Source organism: Oncorhynchus kisutch, linkage group LG18, assembly GCF_002021735.2.
Source record: "Oncorhynchus kisutch isolate 150728-3 linkage group LG18, Okis_V2, whole genome shotgun sequence".
NCBI classification, from domain to species: Eukaryota; Metazoa; Chordata; class Actinopteri; order Salmoniformes; family Salmonidae; genus Oncorhynchus; species Oncorhynchus kisutch.
Genome location: NC_034191.2, coordinates 29,648,398 through 29,673,226, shown reverse-complemented (window position 1 = coordinate 29,673,226; position 24,829 = coordinate 29,648,398). Strand labels below are relative to the sequence as shown.

At 41.5% G+C, this 24,829-nt stretch overlaps 1 protein-coding gene across 2 annotated transcripts; it reads left to right on the top strand.

The window, feature by feature from the left end:
• The first annotated feature begins 1,917 nt into the window (after positions 1 to 1,917).
• Positions 1,918 to 24,117, top strand: LOC109875602 (BICD family-like cargo adapter 1). 2 transcript variants are annotated; one of them, XM_031796308.1, is made up of 10 exons: positions 1,918 to 2,036; positions 2,157 to 2,413; positions 6,213 to 6,428; positions 10,958 to 11,077; positions 11,254 to 11,400; positions 12,203 to 12,385; positions 18,448 to 18,618; positions 20,873 to 20,976; positions 21,257 to 21,377; positions 22,225 to 24,117. In XM_031796308.1, exons 2-10 carry the CDS (start codon positions 2,162 to 2,164, stop codon positions 22,465 to 22,467), a joined length of 1,557 nt encoding a protein of 518 aa, XP_031652168.1. In that variant the 5' UTR covers positions 1,918 to 2,036; positions 2,157 to 2,161; the 3' UTR covers positions 22,468 to 24,117. The 2 variants fall into 2 exon arrangements, with proteins under 2 accessions (XP_031652168.1, XP_020323560.1); XM_020467971.2 differs by lacking the exons at positions 1,918 to 2,036; positions 2,157 to 2,413; positions 6,213 to 6,428 and adding an exon at positions 8,061 to 8,478.
• The last annotated feature ends 712 nt before the right edge of the window (positions 24,118 to 24,829 follow it).

The window sequence follows — 24,829 nt, the reverse complement described above, 5'->3', positions numbered from 1 at the left end:
GTGGTTTTAGCATATTAAGTTTTCGAGTGCTGAAAAAAATCTAATCTCGAGTGCTGAAAAAAATCTAATCTCCAGTGCCCAGTGAAGTTCTGGAAATGCAGTTTTTCTATCTTTCCACTAGATGTTGCCCGTGGACATTGAATTTCCGTTTATGCAAGTGTGAAACTTTTTGGTGGGGAGTTAACAGTGCATTTGTATTTTCAATGTCAAAAACTTGAAATGGAAGAAGTATTATTATTATTAGCATTAGCATATTAATTTATTTATTCTAGCCTACATAGGCCAATATTTGTTTTTAAGTCAATTAAATAAAGCGTTGAATCCTAATGGTGGTGGAAGAGTTGGAGGTGGAGCAACCTGGACTCAGGTGTAGACATAACATAGAAAATGTACATCTGAGATACTCAAACTAGTATGATATGTTATGTTTCTTATGGTATATTAATTAGTGGATGTTCATCATCCATTTTGTATGATATGTTACGAATTCCAGTTCGTGTGATATGTTACGAATTGCAATTGGTGCAATATATTACTAATTTGGGAAACGTATGATATGTTACAAATTTCAATTTGTTGTGGCTAGGTGGCTAATGCTAACTTTAGCTAGGCTAGGGGTTAATGTTAGGAGGTTAAAGTTGCTAATTAGCTCAAATACGAAAGTTGTCCATGATGAGTTTAGAACACACAACCGTTTACTATGTTACGTCTAGTGTATTAGACCAGGCTGGGTGGAGTTGACTGTGTAATTTGTTTCACATTTGAAATGGGAATGTTTACAGATGTTTTTTATGCTTATGGTTAACTGAGGTTATCAGGTAGGCTATTGGTAGGAAGTGAGTAATTGGTTCCACAATTACATTTCTATAATGTATTGATCTAGACCAGGGCTCTCCAACCCTGTCCTGGAGAGCTACCTTCCTGATGGTTTTCACTCCAATTCTAATCTAGCTCCTCTGATTCTAATAATTAGCTGGTTGATCAGCTGCATCAGGTTAGTTACAACTGGGGTTGGAGCAAAAACCTACAGAGGGGTAGCTCTCCAGGAACAGGGTTGGCGATCCCTGATCTGGACTAAAAAGAAGTTGAATTACCATTGAATTTGATCAGTCCTTTTGTCGTAATCTTTCATACAGAAGGCTAGTGTAGCCTACCTAGTTAGACTGATCAGCAATCAAGGAAGGCTGATAGGACCAATTTGTTCACTTATCAGAGACCCCACAGAGATGCATTAGCTTTTAAATTAACGTTAAAGTAATGGATTAAAAAAACAATGTGATTGTGCTGTCTATTATAGAGACCATTGACTCTGAGTAGGCAAGGATAAGTGTGTCCTCGTTGACCTCATATTGTGATACCTCTCTGTATAGCCTAGTCCTTGAGTCCCCAAATTTAGTGCTTAGGGCCCATGTGTGGCATCCTGTCATGCTTTCGGCACACTCCTTTTAGGGGCCCTGCCATATATACAGATGCCCTGGAACAATGGCAGTTCCAATACTTCAGGATGCTGTGTCTTTTATTGTGGTGCTGCTGGCCCCTGCTCCCTGAAGCCTAGTGGCTATTGTAGCCTTGTGGCTACCCCAGGGTAGCGCCTATACAAAGGAGCGGGACACATTCCACATGCAGACACAGGCAGGGCTGCAACCCAGCCTAGGCTGGGACTCTGGATCTGTCCACACAGGGTGCCATTTGTTCAAGGACTGCCTCACTGGCATGAAAGAGAACATACCTGAGACAGAGGCATCATGAAGAAGTGGGAGAGGGAAGGTCAACAAATATCTAGTACTCTGTATCTAATAGGCTACTCTTCCACAGTTAGGCCAATTGAACAGCAATTTGATTTAGTCATTCATTGAACAATAATAAACAAACAGACTTCGGGGAGGTAACTGTTGCACAGCGACGCATCAGACGCGCAGGTTTAAGTAGGTGCAATGGATTCTCTGGGGACCAGCCTACTTTCACTCGCATCATATTGGAGACCGCCTTGTCAAACCACAGGTTCATTCGCGCACAGGCTGCGCACTGGGGCATAGGTAACTGCTAAATAGTTATTGGAATGGATATGAATGACTAAGTTGACAAATATGCCACCATTTTAGTTTTTTAGATTTGAAATGTAATATATTATTATGTGGCTATTTCCATTAAATCAGGAGCTATGGATCGACTTGGTGAATGGAGTTTCAAACCGAAGAAGATGAAAGTGGAATTGGAGGATGGTTTTTATTTTGATTATGATGCGGGAGAAATATCTGATTATCAAGACCCCAATCAACTTTTAGCTGCTTTGAAACAAAAGGAGGAAGAAGTCCTTTTGGCGGCCCAGCTGGGAAATGCATTGCTTTTGGAAAATCGTCAGTTGAAAGAACAGAGCGACAAACTTAATGAACAGTATGCATACAAACTTGAGGTAAGAGAGAAGTGTTAAAAGCAGCCCTGTGTGTTGTACGAGATGATGAAGGTTGTTGTGGTCGCTCCAGTGAAAGTGTAATATGCGCGCTTGTTCCTATCTTAAATTTTATGAAAACATGATTCACAAAGCGCATCTAATTTAGATCTTGAAAAGTAGGCCTATGAAATGAGTCCATTTATAAACTATTGTTCAAGATTTATTTTGATATGGTTTATTAAAAAAAATATTTAGGGTAGTTTTTTTTTCTCATTTTCTTTTGCATTTCTCATCCGACTATGTGACAGCAGATTCATCACTGGGAGAAATATAACATAATAGTTAAGTAGGATACTGGTTTCTACCTTCCCTAATCATTCCAGACAACAGATGCCCTGGAACAACTAATCTTTTGACTATGTTAACAGCCATTGATAGAAGGTGCATTTCGCTGAACCTGTAACAGTATAGACTAACGTCCGTCCCCTCGCCCCGACCTGGGCGCGAACCAGGGACGCTCTGCACACGTTAACAGTCACCCTCGAAGCATGGTTACCCATCGTTCCACAAGAGCCGCGGCGAACCACTACTTCAAGGTCTCAGAGCAAGTGACGTCACCGATTGAAACTATTTAGCGCGCACCACCGCTAACTAGCTAGCCGTTTCACATCAGTTACACTACAACAGCTGCAAAATATGTGTACATTCTTTGAAAAAAATACCCTATCTAGAACCTAAAAGGGTTCTTCGGCTGTCTCCCCAGGAGAACCATTTGAAGAGGGGGTTCAAAGGGTTCTCCTCTCTGCTGCCAATGACTGGAACGAATTAAAAAAATTACTGAAGTTGAAGACTTATATCTCCCTCACTAACTTCAAGCGTCAACTGTCAGAGCCGTTTACTGGTCGCTGCAGCTGTACACCGCCCATCTGTAAATAGCCCATCCAACCAACTACCTACCTCATCCACATATTTGTTTTTGCTTTTCTGCTCTTTTGCACACCAGTATTTCTACTTGCACATCCTCATCTGCACATATATCACCCCAGTGTAAATTGTAATTACTTTGCCACTATTGGCCTATTTATTGCCTTACCCCCTTACTTAATTTGCACACAATGTATACAGATTTTTCTATTGTGTTGTTGACTGTATGTTTGTTTATCCCATGTGTAAATCTGTGTCATTGTTTTTGTGCACTGCTTTGCTTTATCTTGGCCAGGTCGCAGTTGTAAATGAGAACTTGTTCTCAACTGGCCTACCTGGTTAAATAAAGGTGTTCTCAACTGGCCTACCTGGTTAAATAAAGGTGTTCTCAACTGGCCTACCTGGTTAAATAAAGGTGTTCTCAACTGGCCTACCTGGTTAAATAAAGGTGTTCTCAACTGGCCTACCTGGTTAAATAAAGGTGTTCTCAACTAGCCTACCTGGTTAAATAAAGGTGTTCTCAACTGGCCTACCTGGTTAAATAAAGGTGTTCTCAACTAGCCTACCTGGTTAAATAAAGGTGTTCTCAACTGGCCTACCTGGTTAAATAAAGGTGTTCTCAACTAGCCTACCTGGTTAAATAAAGGTGTTCTCAACTAGCCTACCTGGTTAAATAAAGGTGAAATGAAAAAATAAAATAAAAAACTTTGAAGAATCCTTTTTGGTGTCAGGTAGAACCCCTTTCTCACAGATTGTTCTACATGGAACCCAAAAGGGTTCAACCTGGAACCAAAAAGGGTTCTCCTATGGGGACAGCCGGAGAACAGTTTTGGAACCCCTTTTTCTAAGAGTGTACATGGCCAATAAAATTGTATTTTATTTGCTATGTGTTGACATATCATTCAAGGTAAACAACAACAAACAAATAGTTGTGGAAATTACCAGCTGGGACACCTGAAGTCAGTCTTAAATTAATAATTATTTATTATCAGCATGCTGGAAAGGTTCCAACAATCTTAATGCACCATAGTACACGTCGGTCGGGAGCTCTGCCGGGGCAGTCCCGTTAGTTCTCTTATATACTGCTTACACGGACAAGTTATATTTGCGTGATTTACATTATTCATTATTTATCATTAATTCATCGTTAACGTTTGGTTCCTGTCTGTGACCGACCAATACCTCGAGGCTTCTTCTCTCCAAGCTGAGACCTTGAAACTGAGATACCCCTTTCGTTTCTCAAAGCAATGTTCTGGGCGTACTGCCAAATTACTTTTACGATAGTGAAAATTCCTCCCAGGCACGATCAAATCAGTCACTTGCATGAACCCAATCGAATTGGTTATTAGAAAAGCACAAATGTAACATTTTCCCTCACAGTCTTTACATCATGCAAGTCTTTATAATACAATGTATAAATAGGCAATTATAAAGCAGCGCAATTTCACCCAAATTATTAAACTTCAGGTTCACCTGTGGCTTGAGAAAGAATGAAAGGTTTTTAGGTAGGCCTTTGAAAATATTCACAAACATGTGGATGGATGGATCTAGTATTCTTAGGGGTCTACAACCAATAAGACCATCCTCTAAGGAGGCTAGCACTTCCCTCTTCAAAGGAGATGTCATAAGAATGTACTGAGTCTGAGCTTCCCCGTAAAACAAAGGCCAATGTTATAACACTGCACTCTTTCTCTGCTCTCTGAATAGCTCTTTTGTGTTTGTGTGATAAGCCTGAGTTCCACGCACCCTTTCCCCCTCACTGGGTTGCTAATTAATATGGACATCTCATTAAAACAGCACAGAGATTTATTCAGTAAATTGCTCGCTCCATGTGAGGAAAAGCATATAACTTTAATCCAACATCAGGTAGGGAAGGGTGTTAGACCTGCAGTCTGCATCTTCCTCAAATGTCTGTCTAGCTTCTCAGGAACAAAACAAGCACATTCTGTTGTTTGTGCACCTTCTGTACTTGTTGAGTCCTTGACAGGTCTAGTTCGAGCCATCTGCAGTTTGTTGCACCGTCATTCCCATTAGGCCTGACCATGTAGTAAACACCACCGGAAACATATGATGCCCTGTCTGTATCTGGAGAGTATTAATTTATAAATAGCCGTGGGAAGTAGGGGTGCTGAGGCTGCTGCGGCACCCCCTGATAAATCAAAATAAAATAAGTCATAATAATCACAAAATGTGTGAACTAGGCCTTTATTGCTCCTGTATGAGTGGGAATTTTTTTTTGTCCCCCCCCCCTCCATGAAGTAATGTAGTTACGGTTGTCACCCAGTCTCTCAGATTTACAATGTTTCTCTTACTGCAATGCTGGAATTTTATAAGCTTCCCAGAGAGGGCTGTAGCTTTCCTAGATCCAATAAGTGTCTTTAACAGCCAGGGATGAATCCACATTAGGAGATGTTTCAGAGACAGTTTTACTGCTGTCTGTGTGGATGGATAGATCTAATGTAGGGCTGTCTAGGCATCAGAGGGGCAAAAACATGGAATATTATATAGACCAGTCACCAAACTGATTTATTGGTTTACTATTATGAAATAATTATAGTTTCTATTACAGAAAGTATATTACACACTTGTCATTATGTCATAGTCTAACCATGTCTGGTCTTCAATGCTGTGAGCTCTGTAGAGTTTATAGTTACAATAAAAAGATAACAGAGGTGTACCAGACTTTTGAAATACCAATTATGCATCACCTATCTTCAATAAGTACACAATAATAACACAGCAATAGCTACTGTACAAATACTCTTAATGTTCTCTTTCAGTAATATCATGGATTAGAATGAAATAGCAGTGGTATCAGTCTCCTAATCACAGACCAAAGAGACCCCCATTGGCACACATTCACTCTGCCCATCTGTTTGTTATGTGTTGCCCATAGGAGTTGGAGCAGAGCAGGCATGATCTGCGGTTGAAGCTGGAGGGTTGCCAGTCTGGGTGGGTGAGCCAGGTTGGGGAACTGGAGAGAGACATGAGGGATCTGAGTGGCCAGGTGGCCAGGCTGACCCAGGCCCTGACCGACGCAGAGAGGGACAAGACCAGGGCCCAGGAGGAAGACGCAGAACACACCCAGCGCCTCAGAGAACAGCTCAGCACCGTGAGTACCTACCACCCCTTCACACCTGGGTCATGTTCATTAAGCACCAAATGGATGTAAACAGACTGAAACTACATTTATTTAATTCGCTAGCAATAAGCCCAGCAAGGAAGGCTAACCTTTTATCTCAATCTCTTAATTCAAAGTCTCAATCATGGACACTCTTACTGACAGTTGTGGCTGCTTTGTGTGATGTATTGCTGCCTCAACCTTTTTGCCCTATGTGCTGTTGTCTGTGCCCAATAATGTTTGTACCATTTCTTGTGCTGCTACCATGTTGTTGTCATGTTGTGTTGCTGCCATGCTATGTTGTTGTCTTAGGTCTCTCTTTATGTAGTGTTGTCTCTCTTATTGTGATGTGTGTTATGTCCTATATATATATATTTTTTATCCCAGCCCCCGTCCCCGCAGGAGGCCTTTTGCCTTTTGGTAGGCCGTCATTGTAAATACGAATTTGTTCTTAACTGACATGCCTAGTTAAATAAAGGTTAAATAAAAGAAAGAATGCTGTATATAAGACCCTTTGTTATTTTGGTCATATAAAGTGACATGTGAAAATATTTCTCTATTAAAGTAAATAAAAGCCAGTCATTGTAGTAACACATTAACCTTAGTGAAACCTAACCACTCTATGCCTGGGGATAGCGCCAACAGCGATCAGGTGGGGTGTTACCCAATCTACCTACTGAAAATAAATGTACTGTACTAAGACTACCGCTGTATAAAGCAAGGCCAAAGATATTAGGTAATACATAGTAGTAGTAGCTAAGTAATACACAGACTGTACATATAAGCAATAAAATGTAGATAAAAAACAAACCTGTGATTAAGTGAAACCACTTCAACAGTTCAGGATCAGGTGATAGGTCAGGATCTTATTACATGAATGTCGTTAAGGTACATTGTCTAAAGGCAACCCATCTAGCTGGGAGGCTATAGGAGTGGATGCCAACATTTTATAAAGAGGAGTATGGAGTGGGACTGAAAGAATGTTAACTCAATTTGAATGTGATCTAGGTCTTCAGAGCAGGGAGACATCAGTGGACCTTGGGAAAAGTCTCATATCTGAAATTGGTCTATGAATTGTATCTGTCATCACTGGAATTAATTGTATACTGAGCCATGTGGCTCTGAGCTGTAGAAGACCTAGACCACGTGATTGGAAAACCACAGCTGTCAGGCTGTGTACTCATGCTTCAATGTGACTCATGTTTACTTTATTATAACTATATCCACAATGATACCTAATACTAACCCTACAACACTTTTTTTTGTAAAGGTGAGGTCCTGGGTTATCCCTATAAATGCTGTGTAGGTGAAAACCATAATACCTAAGACTGGAAGCTTTCCGTTGCAGTCAATTAGGTATTTTATAGTCTCTTATCAGTTTTGTAGGTACAGTAGAAGAACTGATTGGCTAAATAACAGGCAATTGTGTACTAGGCTAGCAACCTTGAGTGGGCCGCTAGACTAGTTCTGTGCCAACTAACAACAAGGATGTTGTTTTGCATTGTTGAATTTTATGATTGTGACGTAAACTTACAGTTAGTGAAACACATGACTAACCACCTGGACTCTGTGCTTGTCTTAAGTGTGGAAGTTGAATATCTAACTTCATTCCAGTGCATGGACATAAGTCAATGGAAAAAAGCACAACCTCCCTTTGTCTGCTCAGTATTCTTCAGTTCAGACAGAGGAACCATGATCGTCACCACCCTGTGGTCAGAAGATGTAGAGGACATATTTTCTATTTATCACTCACAGAAAACGTTATATTTACAGGAGCTCTCTATCTGAGTTCTGGAAGAGGAGGAAGTGGAGAGAAGTGGGTTCATTCTGCTGACTGGCTTCCACCATGGATGACTCTGAGTTCTCTGGACATTTTAAAGTAAAAGAACAGCTAGAGAGTAGTACTTCAGAAGCTGTTGTTGTGGAGAGGAAAGGTTTGAAGAGTGTTTCTCTCGGTCCAGTCGCTGACGTCTTCTTACCGGACGTGGTAGTGAACGGTGGTGGTACCCCTCTCTCCAGGTGTACAGCACTGCCTGGCATGGTGAGTGTGTATGTGAGAGAGGGGGGGGGGCATCGATGTGTTTAATTTCTGAATGGTGGTTTGTATAACTACAATCAGTGTACCAAAAGAGAGATTTCAATAGGGTATGTGTACAACGGTGCCTGAATGGGATTGTATGTGTGGTTGAAGTGGTTCTATATTACCAGGGTCTGATGGGTGTAACTGTAGTGTGAGAAATTAGTCAGAGCATGACAGGAATCAGGGGGAGGGAGGTTACCACTCAAAGAGCTTCGATATATCACCTTGACTACCAGGTATTAAACTAACATCCATAAAACAACCGATGGTCACACTACCAGGAAAACAGAAATCCCTTTCAGCTAATAATCATCTCTAGAGACCACTAGATATGCTTACTGTTGCTGTTCACCTCAGTTGTAAAGGAAGTGTGAAAACTATGTTGATCTTTGCCAGTCAGAAACTGGTTCGTTATCAGGTTTTGCTGCATCTATGAAGGTTATTCAAACATTTGAGTGTGAGAGGAAATTAGTATTTAGACATCTGTGACTGCCTGGCAGTGTCATTGTTTTTTTTTACATTCTCTATCCTGTCAGCAGTTTTGAATGTGAACATGGACATGATACAAAAGTATTGATGGATCTTGGCCTCACTGTTCCACAGAATACCTAATCCGTATTCCTCTGTGAACAATGCTTCACCCAGAGTCTAGCATTCACTTCTGTTGATTCTAGTATACTTCATACAGATGTTCTGTGGAAGCTCAAGTCAAACACTTGCATTGAAATAACATGATGTACACATACGTTTGGCGAAGGAACACGTTACTCTGAAGGGAGTATGTTTGCGGTTTGATAAGCTGGAAATGAGAACAACTCTTGGTTGATTAAATATATCTGTTTGTTAGTACCTTTTCAGAAATGACGTTATTGTCCAATCTAACTTACAGGAAAAGGCCTTCAAGGAAATCATTTATTTTTCCAACATAAGGAAAGAAACAAATGCACATGTCTCAAACAAGGAAGTGAATAAGATTACTTTTGATCACTGGTGTGATGAATCATGCCATTCTACAGGTGAAAAAGACATTCAGCCTAAAAGAGTTTAGCTAAGGTTTTCAACTTTAGATTTAGACACCAATAAAATTACTCTGTAACCTGAAACACCTGCACTTTTCTTTGGGATTTTGCCAACAGGATATACTTTGATTTCCATAGTGATGGCACCTGTTATATCCCTCACTCCTGATTTACGTTTATGTAGAATTAGACATGCAATTTGAGGCCCCCTTTTTTGACCTTTGACTCAGACAGCGTCACGCCGTGTAGAGAGGGAAGCGCCAGGAAGATCTATCATTGGAGAAGATATACATCTATCACTCATTCCATTGAGGGGTTTACTCCCATGATGCGTGTGCTAATGTTATCTATGAGTCCTCCCATCCCAGGGGAATGCTTTGTCCCACCACTCTGAGAGGGCTCTTGGGGGTCTACTACTGCAGTAGGAATCAGCTTCTATGTGCATCATAGTTTAGACAAGGGAAGGTCAAGTCTTGTAGCTCAGTAGTGGGGTATTGTATTTGATTTTGTGTCCCTAAAAAATGGAGCATCCCTCTGTGGATTCCTAGTGGGCCGCTTGCCCCATTGTCCGTATTCGTTCCAAGATAAGCCGCGGGCGGGACTCTGGGGCTGACTGACACAAGCATGCATCCTTGCCACTCCCCTTATAGTGTGTGTCTACATGCCCCCTGTTTTTGTTTCTGTCCGTCAGTGCTCATTCAACTACACAAAATGAGTTTTACATTGGAACCTATGGCATATAACCTTTTTAGAAAGGGAGAACTTTTACTTTCCTCAATTCTCTTGGTACACTCTTAGAAAATAGGGTTCCAAAAGGGTTCTTCGGCTGTCCCCATAGGAGAACCCTTTTTAGTTCCAGGTAGAACTATTTGGGGTTCCATTTTGAACCATCTATGTTAAGGGATCTGCATGGAACTCAAAAGGGTTCTACCTGAATCCAAAAATGGTTCTTCAAAGGGTTCCCCTATGGGGACAACCAAAGTACACTTTTAGGTTCTAGATAGTACCTTTTGTGTAGGCATATGTCAATAATAGCTTACTATGCCATCTGGTAGTTAATGGAACACTGGTCCCACAGAGAGATGTTTCTAGTTATTTTGTTATAACAAAAACATAAGCACATGTGCTGGAGGCAAGAACCATTCCTTTGACTGTAGTATGTGATCTTAGTTTTCCATTTGCAGCGTAGCTAACAGCAACCAATAATACAGATTCACTTATTTAAAATTACACTTCCTCATATTATGTCTATATTTTAGATATTTATCTCTGGATCTAATATCTAGTGACTTAAATGTCTCTACTATTTTAGTCTCAGGTATTCCATGTCTCCTAAACCTGGTGCCTGTTTCTCTTGCCTCCCCTGTCTCTCTATGTATATCTAATACCTGTCTCTGGTGTCTGTCTGTGCTGCGGTCTAGGCGATGGAGGTGGAGAGGGCAATGACCAGTCAACTGCAGACCCTGAAACTGGAGCTCCGTCAGAGAGGCCACCCTAACAGACCACAGCATGAGGAGCTGCTCAGTGCCATGAGTGAGCAGGTAGGCTACGCACACGCACACACGTACACACACAGTTTTGCATTGCTATCCTTGTGGGAGCCAAATAAATGATTCCCATCCAAAATCCTATTTTCTATAGACTTCTGGTCTCCACAAGGATTGTTAAACAAAAACACACACACACACACTTTGTCTCGCTCCTTGTGTGTGTCCAGGTGGTGCGTCTGTCCCAGAGGGGCCAGGCTCTAGAGGAGCAGCTGGAGAGTGTGTGTCAGGAGAACGCAGACCTACGGGACAGACTGGCCTCCCTACACACACGCTCCGCTCTACAGGACCAACACAACCAGCAGCAGAGCCAACAGGTATACACACATAATTTAGTTTTGGTATCTTTGTCCTTTGTCCTTACTCACTAATATCACGTCAATAGTGCACACTTGTCTAAGTGACTGTGACCCTGGGATACACTGTTGGTAATTGGGGTTTAACAACAGAGTGATGTGTAAAAGATGTGTAAAATTACAAGAACATTTGCTTTAAAACGGCAACGTTTTCTTTGCACCCCATGACAAAATGTGTAGAATTGCAGTAAATAAGTTTTAAACCTGCAAAATGTTCTCTCTGCCCACAAAAGGGGTGTGAACAGTTTGTGTCATGAACAGTGCTTGTGCCTTTGAAATAGATGTGGTGCGCGAAAGGGGGGCCGGGGATAAAAAGTTTGGGAACCTCTGATCTACGGAAAACTTTGCTTTACAATAGACTCATCCCTCCCATTGTCACATGTCATTTCAACTTGCAATGCTGGATTCCACACGGGCCATAGTGGAGTTTCTGCACCAGGCTGGACTCTGGCATGTCAGTTTACATTTTTGACATAACTTTACAATAGCACTGTATGTTGATATTGTGCACATGTTGTCTAATATGTGATTTATGGATGACATTTGCATGTTATGTATACTTGTGTGTTTCTAGAGCTAGATCTGCTTTGCAATACTCAGACTGATGGGGTCTGAATCTCATTGTGTTTGAATAATGTGGTTGATTTTAGATCACACTGACCAGACCTTATGTATCTCTCTTTGTGTGTGTTTCCCTCTGTGTGTTTTTCTGTGTGTGTGTGTGTGTGTGTGTGTGTGTGTGCCCCTCTCTGTGTGTGGGTAGCTGACGGAGGCATGGCAGGAGGCTGCGGCTGCGAGGGGGCGTTCCCAGCAGCTTCAGGTCCAGGTGGAGGAGCTGCAGGAGGAGGTCTCTCTGCAGTACAGGAGTAGCCATGGAAACACATCCTTACTGTCTGAGCTGGAGACCAGTCTGGACACCATGGGCTTGGGTCATGACAGAGAACAGGTAACACTATAGAAACTAGGAGACATGGGACCTGGGGCATAAGAGACAGAGGACCACGGATATAAGAGACAGGGGGCATAGGACATAAGAGACATAAGACAAAGGCAATGGTTAGCACACTTATCCTGGGTTTAATACCCTTTCATGCATACATAATCTTAGTACAAACAGTTGGGCAAAAAAGTATTTAGTCAGCCACCAATTGTGCAAGTTCACCCACTTAAAAAGATGAGAGAGGCCTGTAATTTTCATCATAGGTACACTTCAAATATGACAGACAAAATGAGGAAAAAAAATACAGAAAATCACATTGTAGGATTCTTTATGGATTTATTTGCAAATTATGGTGGAAAATAAGTATTTGGTCAATAACAAAAGTTTATCTCAATACTTTGTTATATACCCTTTGTTGGCAATGACAGAGGTCAAACATTTTCTGTAAGTCTTCACAAGGTTTTCACACACTGTTGCTGGTATTTTGGCCCATTCCTCCATGCAGATCTCCTCTAGAGCAGTGATGTTTTGGGGCTGTTGCTGGGCAACACGGACTTTCAACTCCCTCCAAAGATTTTCTATGGGGTTGAGATCTGGAGACTGGCTAGGCCACTCCAGGACCTTGAAACGCTTCTTACGAAGCCACTCCTTTGTTGCCCGGGCGGTGTGTTTGGGATCATTGTCATGCTGAAAGACCCAGCCACGTTTCATCTGCAATGCCCTTGCTGATGGAAGGAGGTTTTCACTCAAAATCTCACAATACATGGCCCCATTCATTCTTTCCTTTAAACGGATCAGTCGTCCTGGTCCCTTTGCAGAAAAACAGCCCCAAAGCATGATGTTTCCACCCCCATGCTTCACAGTAGGTATGGTGTTCTTTGGATGCAACTCAGCATTCTTTGTCCTCCAAACACGACGAGTTGAGTTTTTACCAAAAAGTTATATTTTGGTTTCATCTGACCATATGACATTCTCCCAATCTTCTTCTGGATCATCCAAATGCTCTCTAGCAAACTTCAGACGGGCCTGGCCATGTACTGGCTTAAGCAGGGGGACACGTCTGGCACTGTAGGATTTGAGTCCCTGGCGGCATAGTGTGTTACTGATGGTAAGCTTTGTTACTTTGGTCCCAGCTCTCTGCAGGTCATTCACTAGGTCCCACTGTGTGGTTCTGGGATTTTTGCTCACCGTTCTTGTGATAATTTTGACCCCCCGGGGTGAGATCTTGCGTGGAGCCCCAGATTGAGGGAGATTATCAGTGGTCTTGTATGTCTTCCATTTCCTAATAATTGCTCCCACAGTTGATTTCTTCAAACCAAGCTGCTTACCTATTGCAGATTCAGTCTTCCCAGCCTGGTGCAGGTCTACAATTTTGTTTCTGGTGTCCTTTGACAGCTCTTTGGTCTTGGCCATAGTGGAGTTTGGAGTGTGACTGTTTGAGGTTGTGGACAGGTGTCTTTTATCAAATCAAATCAAATTTATTTATATAGCCCTTCGTACATCAGCTGATATCTCAAAGTGCTGTACAGAAACCCAGCCTAAAACCCCAAACAGCAAGCAATGCAGGTGTAGAAGCACGGTGGCTAGGAAAAACTCCCTAGAAAGGCCAATACCTAGGAAGAAACCTAGAGAGGAACCAGGCTATGTGGGGTGGCCAGTCCTCTTCTGGCTGTGCCGGGTGGAGATTATAACAGAACATGGCCAAGATGTTCAAATGTTCATAAATGACCAGCATGGTCGAATAATAATAAGGCAGAACAGTTGAAACTGGAGCAGCAGCACAGTCAGGTGGAAGTTGAAACTGGAGCAGCAGCATGGCCAGGTGGACTGGGGACAGCAAGGAGTCATCATGTCAGGTAGTCCTGGGGCATGGTCCTAGGGCTCAGGTCAGTTGAAACTGGAACAGCAGCATGGCCAGGTGGACTGGGGACAGCAAGGAGTCATCATGTCAGGTAGTCCTGGGGCATGGTCCTAGGGCTCAGGTCCTCCGAGAGAGAGAAAGAAAGAGAGAAGGAGAGAATTAGAGAACGCACACTTAGATTCACACAGGACACCGAATAGGACAGGAGAAGTACTCCAGATATAACAAACTGACCCCAGCCCCCCGACACATAAACTACTGCAGCATAAATACTGGAGGCTGAGACAGGAGGGGTCAGGAGACACTGTGGCCCCATCCGAGGACACCCCCGGACAGGGCCAAACAGGAAGGATATAACCCCACCCACTTTGCCAAAGCACAGCCCCCACACCACTAGAGGGATATCTTCAACCACCAACTTACCATCCTGAGACAAGGCTGAGTATAGCCCACAAAGATCTCCGCCACGGCACAACCCAAGGGGGGGGCGCCAACCCAGACAGGATGACCACAACAGTGAATCAACCCACTCAGGTGACGCACCCCCTCCAGGGACGGCATGAGAGAGCCCCAGCAAGCCAGTGACTCTAAAAGCCCCTGTAATAGGGTTAGAGGCAGAGAATCCCAGTGGAAAGAGGGGAACCGGCCAGGCAGAGACAGCAAGTACTGATGACTGATAACAAGTTCAAACAGGTGCCATTAATACAGGTAACGAATGGAGGACAGAGGAGCCTCTTAAAGAAGAAGTTACAGGTCTGTGAGAGCCAGAAATCTTGCTTGTTTGTAGGTGACCAAATACATATTTTCCACCATAATTTGCAAATAAATTCATAAAAAATCCTACAATGTGATTTTTTGGATTTCTTTTCTCATTTTGTCTGTCATAGTTGAAGTGTACCTATGATGAATATTACAGGCCTCTCTCATCTTTTTAAGTGGGAGAACTTGCACAATTGGTGGCTGACTAAATACTTTTTTGCCCCACTGTATCAGAGTTAGATGTCTAGATTGTTGTGATATTTATCTATACACTCTTAGAAAAAAAGGTGCTATCTAGAACCTAAAAGAGTTCTTCGGACATAAGAGACGGGGTACCTAGGACAAAGGCAAGATTTAGTACACTTATCCTGGGTTAATACTCTTGGTACATACATAGACTTGGTACATATAGGAGAACCCTTTTTGGTTCCAGGTTAAACCATTTTAGGTTCCATGTGGAACCCTTTCCACAGAGGGTTAACATGGAACCCAAAAGGGTTCTACATGGAACCAAAAAGGGTTCTACCTGGAGCCAAAAAGGGTTCTCCTTTGGGGACAGACAAAGAACCCTTTTGGAACCCTTTTTCTTAAAAGGTGTATACAGTATGAGGTGTTAGAAAGATAAAGAGAGATATGCAATCAAAGTCCATTCACGGTATGTAAAAGGAATTTCCAGGTGAACAAAAAGGATAGCAGTCTTTCAAAAATCTATCTGGTTGATTACAAGTTGCTACAGAAGGACACCAACCAGCACAGAAGCAGAGAACATGTCTAACTGGCCTTTATATCCTCATCAGACAGATAGCACCAAATGTTCTTTAAACACCAGCCTCTTGGACTTGATTACAAGTTGCACCAGCCTCTTGGACTTGATTACAAGTTGCACCAGCCTCTTGGACTTGATTACAAGTTGCACCAGCCTCTTGGACTTGATTACAAGTTGCACCAGCCTCTTGGACTTGATTACAAGTTGCACCAGCCTCTTGGACTTGATTACAAGTTGCACCAGCCTCTTTAAACACCAGCCTCTTGGACACAGGCCCTTTATATCCTAATTGTAGGAAGTCAAAACAAAAAGGCAGTAACTTTGTCAGCTTCTACAGAATCGCACAGTGTCCATAGAATGTCATCAATACAATAGTGAACAATCCGTGTGTCCTCTGCCCTTGTACCTTCAGTCTGGCGTCAATCACTATCGACAGATATTTGAATAATCCATAACATTCAGCGTCAAGTCTAGTGACCGTCAGTCTGCACCTTGAGTGTCACAAATTGAACACTGGAAATGATGTGTATTACAGAAACTCTATGCAAAATATTTTGTGTTGATCACTTAAATATTCCCACTACACTGTAATGGAAGAATGATACATAGCAACATAACATTCTGGATATGTTCTTGGTGACTCTGTGTGATGGTACAGTACCTACCTCTTGCAAGAGCTTTGCCGCTAGCTACTGAGGTGTAATACAGCTCCTGAGTACAGGTTACAATTAGTAGAAAACATTGTGATAATGAATGCTTGAAACCAAGCATAAAAGGTAAGAAAGAAAGAGACAAATTATACCACATTTTGACTGCCTGATTCTGTCATTATTTCAATTTGTTTTGTTCCATACCAGGAAACTGATGTTTTAGTGCACCCATGAGTCATTCGCTAGCCTACATTTCCTGTTTGGTTGAACCACATAAGCTAGATGGATCTTTCCACCGCTCACTGTCAGAGAGCACACACATTCAGTCAGGTTTTGTGTTAAAGGGGTTATACCCATGGAAGGTTTTTTCCTATAGAACTCAGTAGTCTCAAAGAAAGAAACCGTGATCTTTGACTCATAAAAGCGCTAGGGAAAGACCGATTAGGTAGTGAGGTGAGGTGTAGTGCCTTCGGAAAGTATTCCGACCCCTTTACCTTTTCCACATTTTGTTGTTACAGCCTTTTTCTAAAATTGATTAAATTGTTTTTTTTTTCCCCAACTCATCAATCTACACACAATAACCCATAATGACGAAGCAAAAAAAAAATATTTTATTTATAAACAATAAAAAACGAAAATATTGCATTTACTGAAGTATTCATACCCTTTACTAAGTACTTTGTTGAAGCACCTTTGGCAGTGATTACAGCATCGATACTTGTTGTGTACGAGACTACAAGCGTTGTATTTGGGGAATTTCTCCCATTCTTCTCTGCACATCCTCTCAAACGCTGTCAAGTTGGATGGGGAGCGTTGCTGCACAGCTATTTTCAGGTCTCTCCAGAGATGTTCAGGTTCAAGTCCGATCAGGTTCAAGTCCGGGCTCTGGCTGGGTCACTCAAGGACATTCACAGACTTGTCCCGAAGCTCTCTGACAGAGAGCTCTGTCAGAGTGACCATCGGGTTCTTGGTCACTTCCCTGACCAAGGCCCTTCTCTACCGATTGCTCTGTTTGGCCTGGCGACCAGCTCTAAGAATTTAAGAATGATGGAGGCCACTGTGTTCTTGAGGACCTTCAATGCTGCAGAATTGTTTTGTTACCCTTCCCCAGATCGGTGCCTCGACACAATGCTGTTTCGCATCTCTACGGACAATTCTTTCGACCTCATGGCTTGGTTTTTGCTCGGACATGCACTTTCAACTGTGGGACGTTATATAGACAGAATCATGTCGAATCAATTGAATTTACCATAGGTGGACTCCAATCTAGTTGTAGAAACATCTCAAGAATGATCAATGGAAACAGGATGCACCTGAGCAAAATGTTTCGAATCTCAAATTTATGTAAATAAAGTATTTATTTTTTGTTTAGCAAAAAAATTCTACAAATCAATTTTGGCTTTGTCATTAAGGGGTATTGTGTATAGATTGCTGAGGATTTTTAAAAATGTAATCAATTTTAGAATAAGTATGTAACGTAACAAAATGTGGAAAAAGTCAAGGGATCTTAATTCTTTCCGAAGGCACTGTATATGACTCAACCATCGTGTTATATAAATAATTAACACAGCCCTGAACAATGTTCCTTCCTCTGATGTCATCTAAGCCTAAGAAGTGTACATTTCAAGAAAATGGGATCACCAACTTTTTAATATTGTTAACCCACTTTTACTATTCTTTTACCTTTTCTCCTCAGGAATGAGTTTGACACTTTTGAAAGGAAAGAAGACTAGTCATAATTTAGGCTGAACATAATGCAGTGGCCTTGAGCTACACATTCATACTGTAGTGGTAAAATAACACCGAACTTATTGACCTAACACACCATAGTCTCATTAGTCTTATTATCTTTCACATGCGTTTTCTCCTTGCCACGGTGCTACTGCTTGTTATAGGCGGACAGGTTTAGGCCGGTTTACCTGGGTTAAAATGTTTTTGTTGTAAACGCTATCCAATACAATTTGATTTAGTTTAAATTTGAATCTCATCTCTCTGTTTCGCTCTCTCTTTCTCTCTGTTCTCTCTCCAATAGATGACCCAGGAGGTTCTGTCCATCCTGGAGCTCCTGCGACCCCTGACCCGGGTAGTGAAGACTCCAGAGAGGTCAGAGTTTATAGGTCAGGAGGAAGGAGATCTGCAGGCCATGCTCCTACAGTTAAAGGGTTTAGCTCAGAAACTGGCCAACCACACCCACATCCCACAGGTGAGATGTCTTCCTTGAAACCAAGCCACTAATCAGGGCAAGCTAACTAACTCTAACAATAGACCAGTGATGTGCAGGCAGGGAAGCTTTTTTTAATAGAAAAAAAAAGCTGTTGTCTAAAGGTTGTTATGCTTAAAATCCCCAAATGTGCTAAAACTGCATCAAAAGCTCGATCTGTGCCTACCGTCCCATCCATTCAAATCCATTTGGGGGGGGATACAAGAAGCAATACAATAACCATTAATACAAGAAGCACATCTCATAATAAGTTACATGCAAGTAATAGGGGTTGACTTTATTTTTGAATAACTGCTCCTTCCTCTGTCCCCCATACATACAACATCAGCAAGGTCCCCCAGTCAAGTATAGAATTTTAAGATTAAACTGCAAAGACCAGGGAGCTTTTCAAATGCTTTTCAAATGCCTCATAAAGAAAGGCAGTATATAGGCAGTACAAATATTCCAAAACATGCATCCTGTATGCAACAAGGCACTGCAAAAAAACACGGCAAAGAAATACACTTCCTGGCCTAAATGCAAAGCCTTTATTCAATTTCCCCACTTAATTAATATATGCTCTGTTGTTAGAGGTTGAAAGACAGAAACACCACAGTCTACCTTACCTGTAAGGTGCTATTGTGTTTGTGTCATACAATACTATGGACCGGTATAAGGACAGATGACGTTGGAGTTATGTCAGTGCTGTGGTTCTTGGATTGCCTCTCTGTTGAGACATTGTTGTTAGAAGCCTCTGGCTGCGATCTGGGAGAGGAGTGGTTGGGAATGTTGAATGCTTCACAGATCACAGCAGGTAAGGTTTATTATTCCCACTGGGAACCCCACTTTTCCAGGAAAGTGCCTGTCAAAACAATGCAAGTGTTGTTTCCCCTAGTTTTAGTGCCTACACTGGTCATAGAGAGGGAAAGGGAAACGAGACTGGTGAAATCATGATAATATCAGACAAAAAAGGAAAATAACCAAAGGATGAAACGAAAAGCACTAACAGAAGATGGAAATGAACATCGTCTACAGGAGAACTGAGCTGAATATGAGATGGACAACAGGTACAGCAACAAGGTCAACACTGATACATAGATACTACTAAATCACCTCCACCTCTTACAGTCTGCTCAGCCCAGCACACGAGGGCTCATTGTTCAGAGTCCTCAGTGCAGTGCCTGGGTTCTCACATGGATTGCCGGCCCTGACAACAAAGTCCTGATTCATCCCCTCGGAGACAGAGACATTAAGTGTCAGTCAAGCCTGCGTTCCATAGAGATTTAGATTTAGACACAATAAAAGCAGTGGTGTAAAGTACTTAAGTAAAAATACTTGAAAGGACTTAAGTAGTTTTTATCTGTACTGTACTTTATTTATATTTTTGCCATTCATAAAGAAAAGAATGTACTTTTTACGCCATACATTTTCCCTGACATCCCTGCTCTTCTATACTGCCTCTGATCTGGTGGACTCACTAAACACAAATGCTTGGTTTTAAATCATGTCTGAGTGTTGGAGTGTCCCGCTGGTTATCGATAAATAAAAAAGACAAGAAATTGTGCCGCCTGTTTTGCTTAATATAAGGAATTAATTAATTTATACTTTTACGTTTGCTTTTGATACTTAAGTATATTTGAGCAATTACATTTACTTTTGATACTTAAGTATATTTTAAACCAAATACTTTTAGACTTTTACTCAAGTACTATTTTACTGGGTGACTCACTTATACTTGGATCATTTTCTATTAAGGTATCTTTACTTAGGTATGACAATTAGGAACTTTTTCCACCGCTGATTGAAATGAGTTTCTGTGTTGCTGGTCTATTTGTGTGGGGCTCTAGGAGCTGGGGACTGGGCTGGAGAGAGAGTGAGAGGGGTTTTTCGGTACAATGACAGTCAGTCTACAGTTCTGAATGTCCAGTAAATACCATGAGCTTCTGTTTTATAACACAACACCCACCTGTCCTGTGTGTTCACTCATCACCCCAGGCTAGAAACTATGCCCTCTAATGTAATTTTAACCTAATTTGGACATAACTAAGTACCACAGACACTGAATACTCTGCTTTAGTCGTGGTTACATTGGCTCATCTCAGTGTGTGTGGTTTGTGCACCACCTTGTGGTCATTTTGGTTATGAGTTCTTGATACAGCAAGAGTTGAACCCAAGACATTGGAGTTGCTTATATTGGACTCTGGTTTCAGTTCACTATATTCTCTCTTGTCCTCTCCCCTCCTTTAAAATCTCCCAGCTCCAGGAAGAGAATGCTGAGCTGAGGCTGAGGCTCGGAAACAGACAGGATGAAGAAGAGGTGGCCCAACAGGCCATCAGAGATAGAGATGAAGCCATAGCTAAGTAGGTGTGGTTTTGCCTTTATCGTTTAGTTATTTTCTGTCTTTATCATTGAATTATTTTCACTCTTTGTAATTTCTGTCAATGTAATTTTCACACAGCATTTGTCATTCTTAAAATGACATGTTGCATTTATACGTTGTTCATGCTATTTTATGTGTACGTGTAAGATATGTCCCTGTGCCGGGTTGTCGTTGGAAAATTGCCATATTTGTTTGCTATGAATCTATGATGATGTCACTGTGACCTAACATGTGTTTGTCCCGCTGTTACATCATGACAGGAAGAACCTGATGGAGGCGGAGCTGGTGAGGAGTAAGAATGACATGATGTGTCTGAACAACCAGCTGCTGGAGGCTATACAACGCAAGTTGGAGCTGTCTCAGGAGCTAGAGGCCTGGCAGGTGGGTTTCCACGGTCTCTCTGTCTGTCTCTGTTTCTGTCACCCCCCCCCCCCCCCCCCCCTCACTCTCTCTCTGTCTCTCTTTCTCTCTCTCTCCATCTCTGGATTTCTCTTTATCCTATTTCTGTCTCTCCCTTCCTCTGCTCCTCTCTTGCACTCTTGTAACACATTAGGGCACTTTCATAAGCTCTGTGAAAATATTATTAAGCCTATTATCTTTAGGGCACCTCCTATAGTCTCAATGTAATCTAATCGCTGGTCACAGAGTCAGAAATCTAGTGTTCCATAGAGACTGCTCTTTAACTGTAGTATCCTCACTGATGTTAGGGACACAGCAACCTTTAAACAGCCCTCTAAGTTGGAGTGAAGGGATCTGAACAAAACGACAGGTGGCCAAGACTAGAAGAGTCTCTCTACTACTCTAGTCTACTGCTGAGTCATGGTGCTAGTGCCAGGCCATCTGCTTGGTGACTACTCCCCTCTAGTGGTCATATGAAGACATGGCAACACATTCACTGTAACTGACCAGTTCAATAAAGACGATTGAAACTTTCCCACAATTTCAACCTCATGCTATTAGAAGCGTATTTAATCTCTTGTTATATCCAGCTTTTGCATTTAAAATGTATGTAAAGTGTAATCAGGCTCTTTTGTTCTACTGTATTATTGACTGTATGTTTTGTTTATTCCATGTGTAACTCTGTGTTGTTGTATGTGTCGAATTGCTTGGCCAGGTCGCAGTTGCAAATGAGAACTTGTTCTCAACTAGCCTACCTGGTTAAATAAAGGTGAAATAAATAAATAAAAATTATCAACAGAGGTGTAATGTTCTTACTTATTTTCTACAGGACGATATCCAGATCATCATCAACCAGCAGCTGAGGACCCAGCAGCAGTTGGAGCAGGTCGAGAAGAAGCCTGCCTCTAACCCCATGTCCTTCTGGAGGAGACCCAGCACAGCTTCCTCCACCAGGCCCCGCCGGCCCTCCTCCTCCCCCGCTTCCTGGACCTCAGAAGCTGGGCAAGAGAAGCCCCAGTCCCCCTGGAGAAACTGGCTTCGACGGGGCAAGGCGACACAGCCAGGCAAATAGTAAGCTGGAATGTCTGTTGCTTCACCTTGGAGGACTGGCACATAGCACAGAAATGTCTTGACCAGCTGGCCATTGAAGAAGGCGAGTTGAGTCATCAAGGCAAGAACAAGCTGGTGGAACACTACTGAGTGGAACTATCAGTCTTGGTAGATAGAGTACCAAGCAAAACAGGACAGGCTGAACACTCAGTAATCTTATATAGTAGACTTCAGTAGAGTATTAGAATTCAAGACCATGGTGTGTTGGAAACAAGGACCAGATACGAGCCCTAATGGACAAAGAGTTATCAGTAAGTAGACAGTAGTTTCCCCACTGTCACTGAGAATAACCTAAGAACATTCAAAGCATGTTAGAGCAGGTTAAAAAGCCTCTAGCATGGTAAATACTAGAATGGCCAGGGAGTCACACACTAGGATAGTAACTGCTAGCATGGCCAGGGAGTCACACACTAGGATAGTAACTGCTAGCATGGCCAGGGAGTCACACACTAGGATAGTAACTGCTAGCATGGCCAGGGAGTCACACACTAGGATAGTAACTGCTAGCATGGCCAGGGAGTCACACACTAGGATGGTGAGTTACGACAACGAAAGATGCTTAGAAGTTGTGCCCGTCTTCTGCCTTATAATGAAGTCATTGATGCCCGAGATTGTAAATGTATGTGTGAATGTCAATGTTTGAAAGAATACTGACAGTATTTGCTCAGACTAATTATTTCATCCAAGCAAGTTGATAGAGTGACTGGACTCCAATCATAACACATAATGAATGTTGTAAATATTTAGGTTTTTAGAAACATAGAGGATCCAGATCTAAGTGATATTCCACTCACTACAGTCTCTTCAAAAGATATAATAAGATTAAATGTTGCCTGCTGTCGATGCAAAATGTTTGCCATTATGTATTCATAGAAAACAGGCCTTAGTAGAACATAACCAAATACAAAATTGGTGCTCATAAATAAACCAATCATCTACAGAATGTCATGAAATGTTGTGGGAACTAGATACATTATGAAATATGTCCAAAATGCATTTCTTGCATTGCATTCTTACCTTATGTGCCTTAGTTTTTGCCACACTACTGAAGGGGACATGTTGGGGGAAGGGTGCAATATAGATCAATATAGATCAACGATATAGATCAACTCTAACTAGGATGGTCAGGTCATATAAGGTCATATAAGGTATTTTGATCAAAGTACCAGAATAATCTAATGGACTGAATGCATGAAATATGGTGTCAATACACGATGTAAGTTTGTCCTGTTGTTCATCAACATTTGCTAATTGTTTATTTTCATTTATGTTTTTATTGACAGAATCAGAATGTCCTCAGATTATTTGATTTAGTAAAAAACACAGGACAATGTTGATTGAATGACTGAAACGTCTAGTACTTGCACCTGTTATTACTAAAGAAATACAGCAAAAATCTAGATTCATATGACTTATTGTTGTAATATATGAATGTTATCAAAGTCCATGCATGTTGTTGTGTATCATGATGTATGTAGTTTATGTATTCTGTATGTAGATGGTGTTTATGTAAATAGTAAGTGACTTGCCTAGTTAAATAAACAAAAAATATATACTTAAAAAAAAAATGTATTACTTTTACACTGAAAATAAAGTCATGTTTCATACAGTACTTAATATGCTAATGCCTTTGATTGATAGTTTGCATTGACTGCATAAATACTTTGTTGCATACATCACACAGGCCTACAAGATAAAGCTGGTTATCCACATTAACTCCATATAGAAGCATCTTCACCTTGAAAAAACATTAAATCATTTCAGGTCAAACTTGAAAGATCAAGAATACATTTTAAAACATAATATTGTAACACATTTGATTTTCTCAAAACTATATCTGCTATATGTAAGAAATGTACTGTAGAAGTATTCAGATTTGGAAGTATTTATTTCATCGGCACTGCATACCGGTAAGGCCTATCTGCTAAATATTCTGAAATAACTTTTTTGGAAAGATAAACTTGAAGTGAGCATGGTCTAATTGACTCAACAACCAAAAACATATATCTAAGTTTAACTTTCTTAATGACCCAGAAAATCAATAGTTATTTCTGGTTGCTTATAAAAGTTGTCTGGCTAATTCTTGATCCTGCTTTGAATTATACCCCTCTGGCCTGGCCAGGCTCATAATAAGGGTGTGTATTACGCTTGGTTTGCCAGTGCCAAACAACCTGGATCTATACGTCTTGTTCTATTCTGTTCCGACATCACCACTGATCCTTACAACAGATTTCATATTGTTCACAGTTTCACCTGAAATAGTCTGGGATCTGGGAATCTGTTCAATGGTCATTTCAATTCTTGATATTTACCTGTTGATTCTT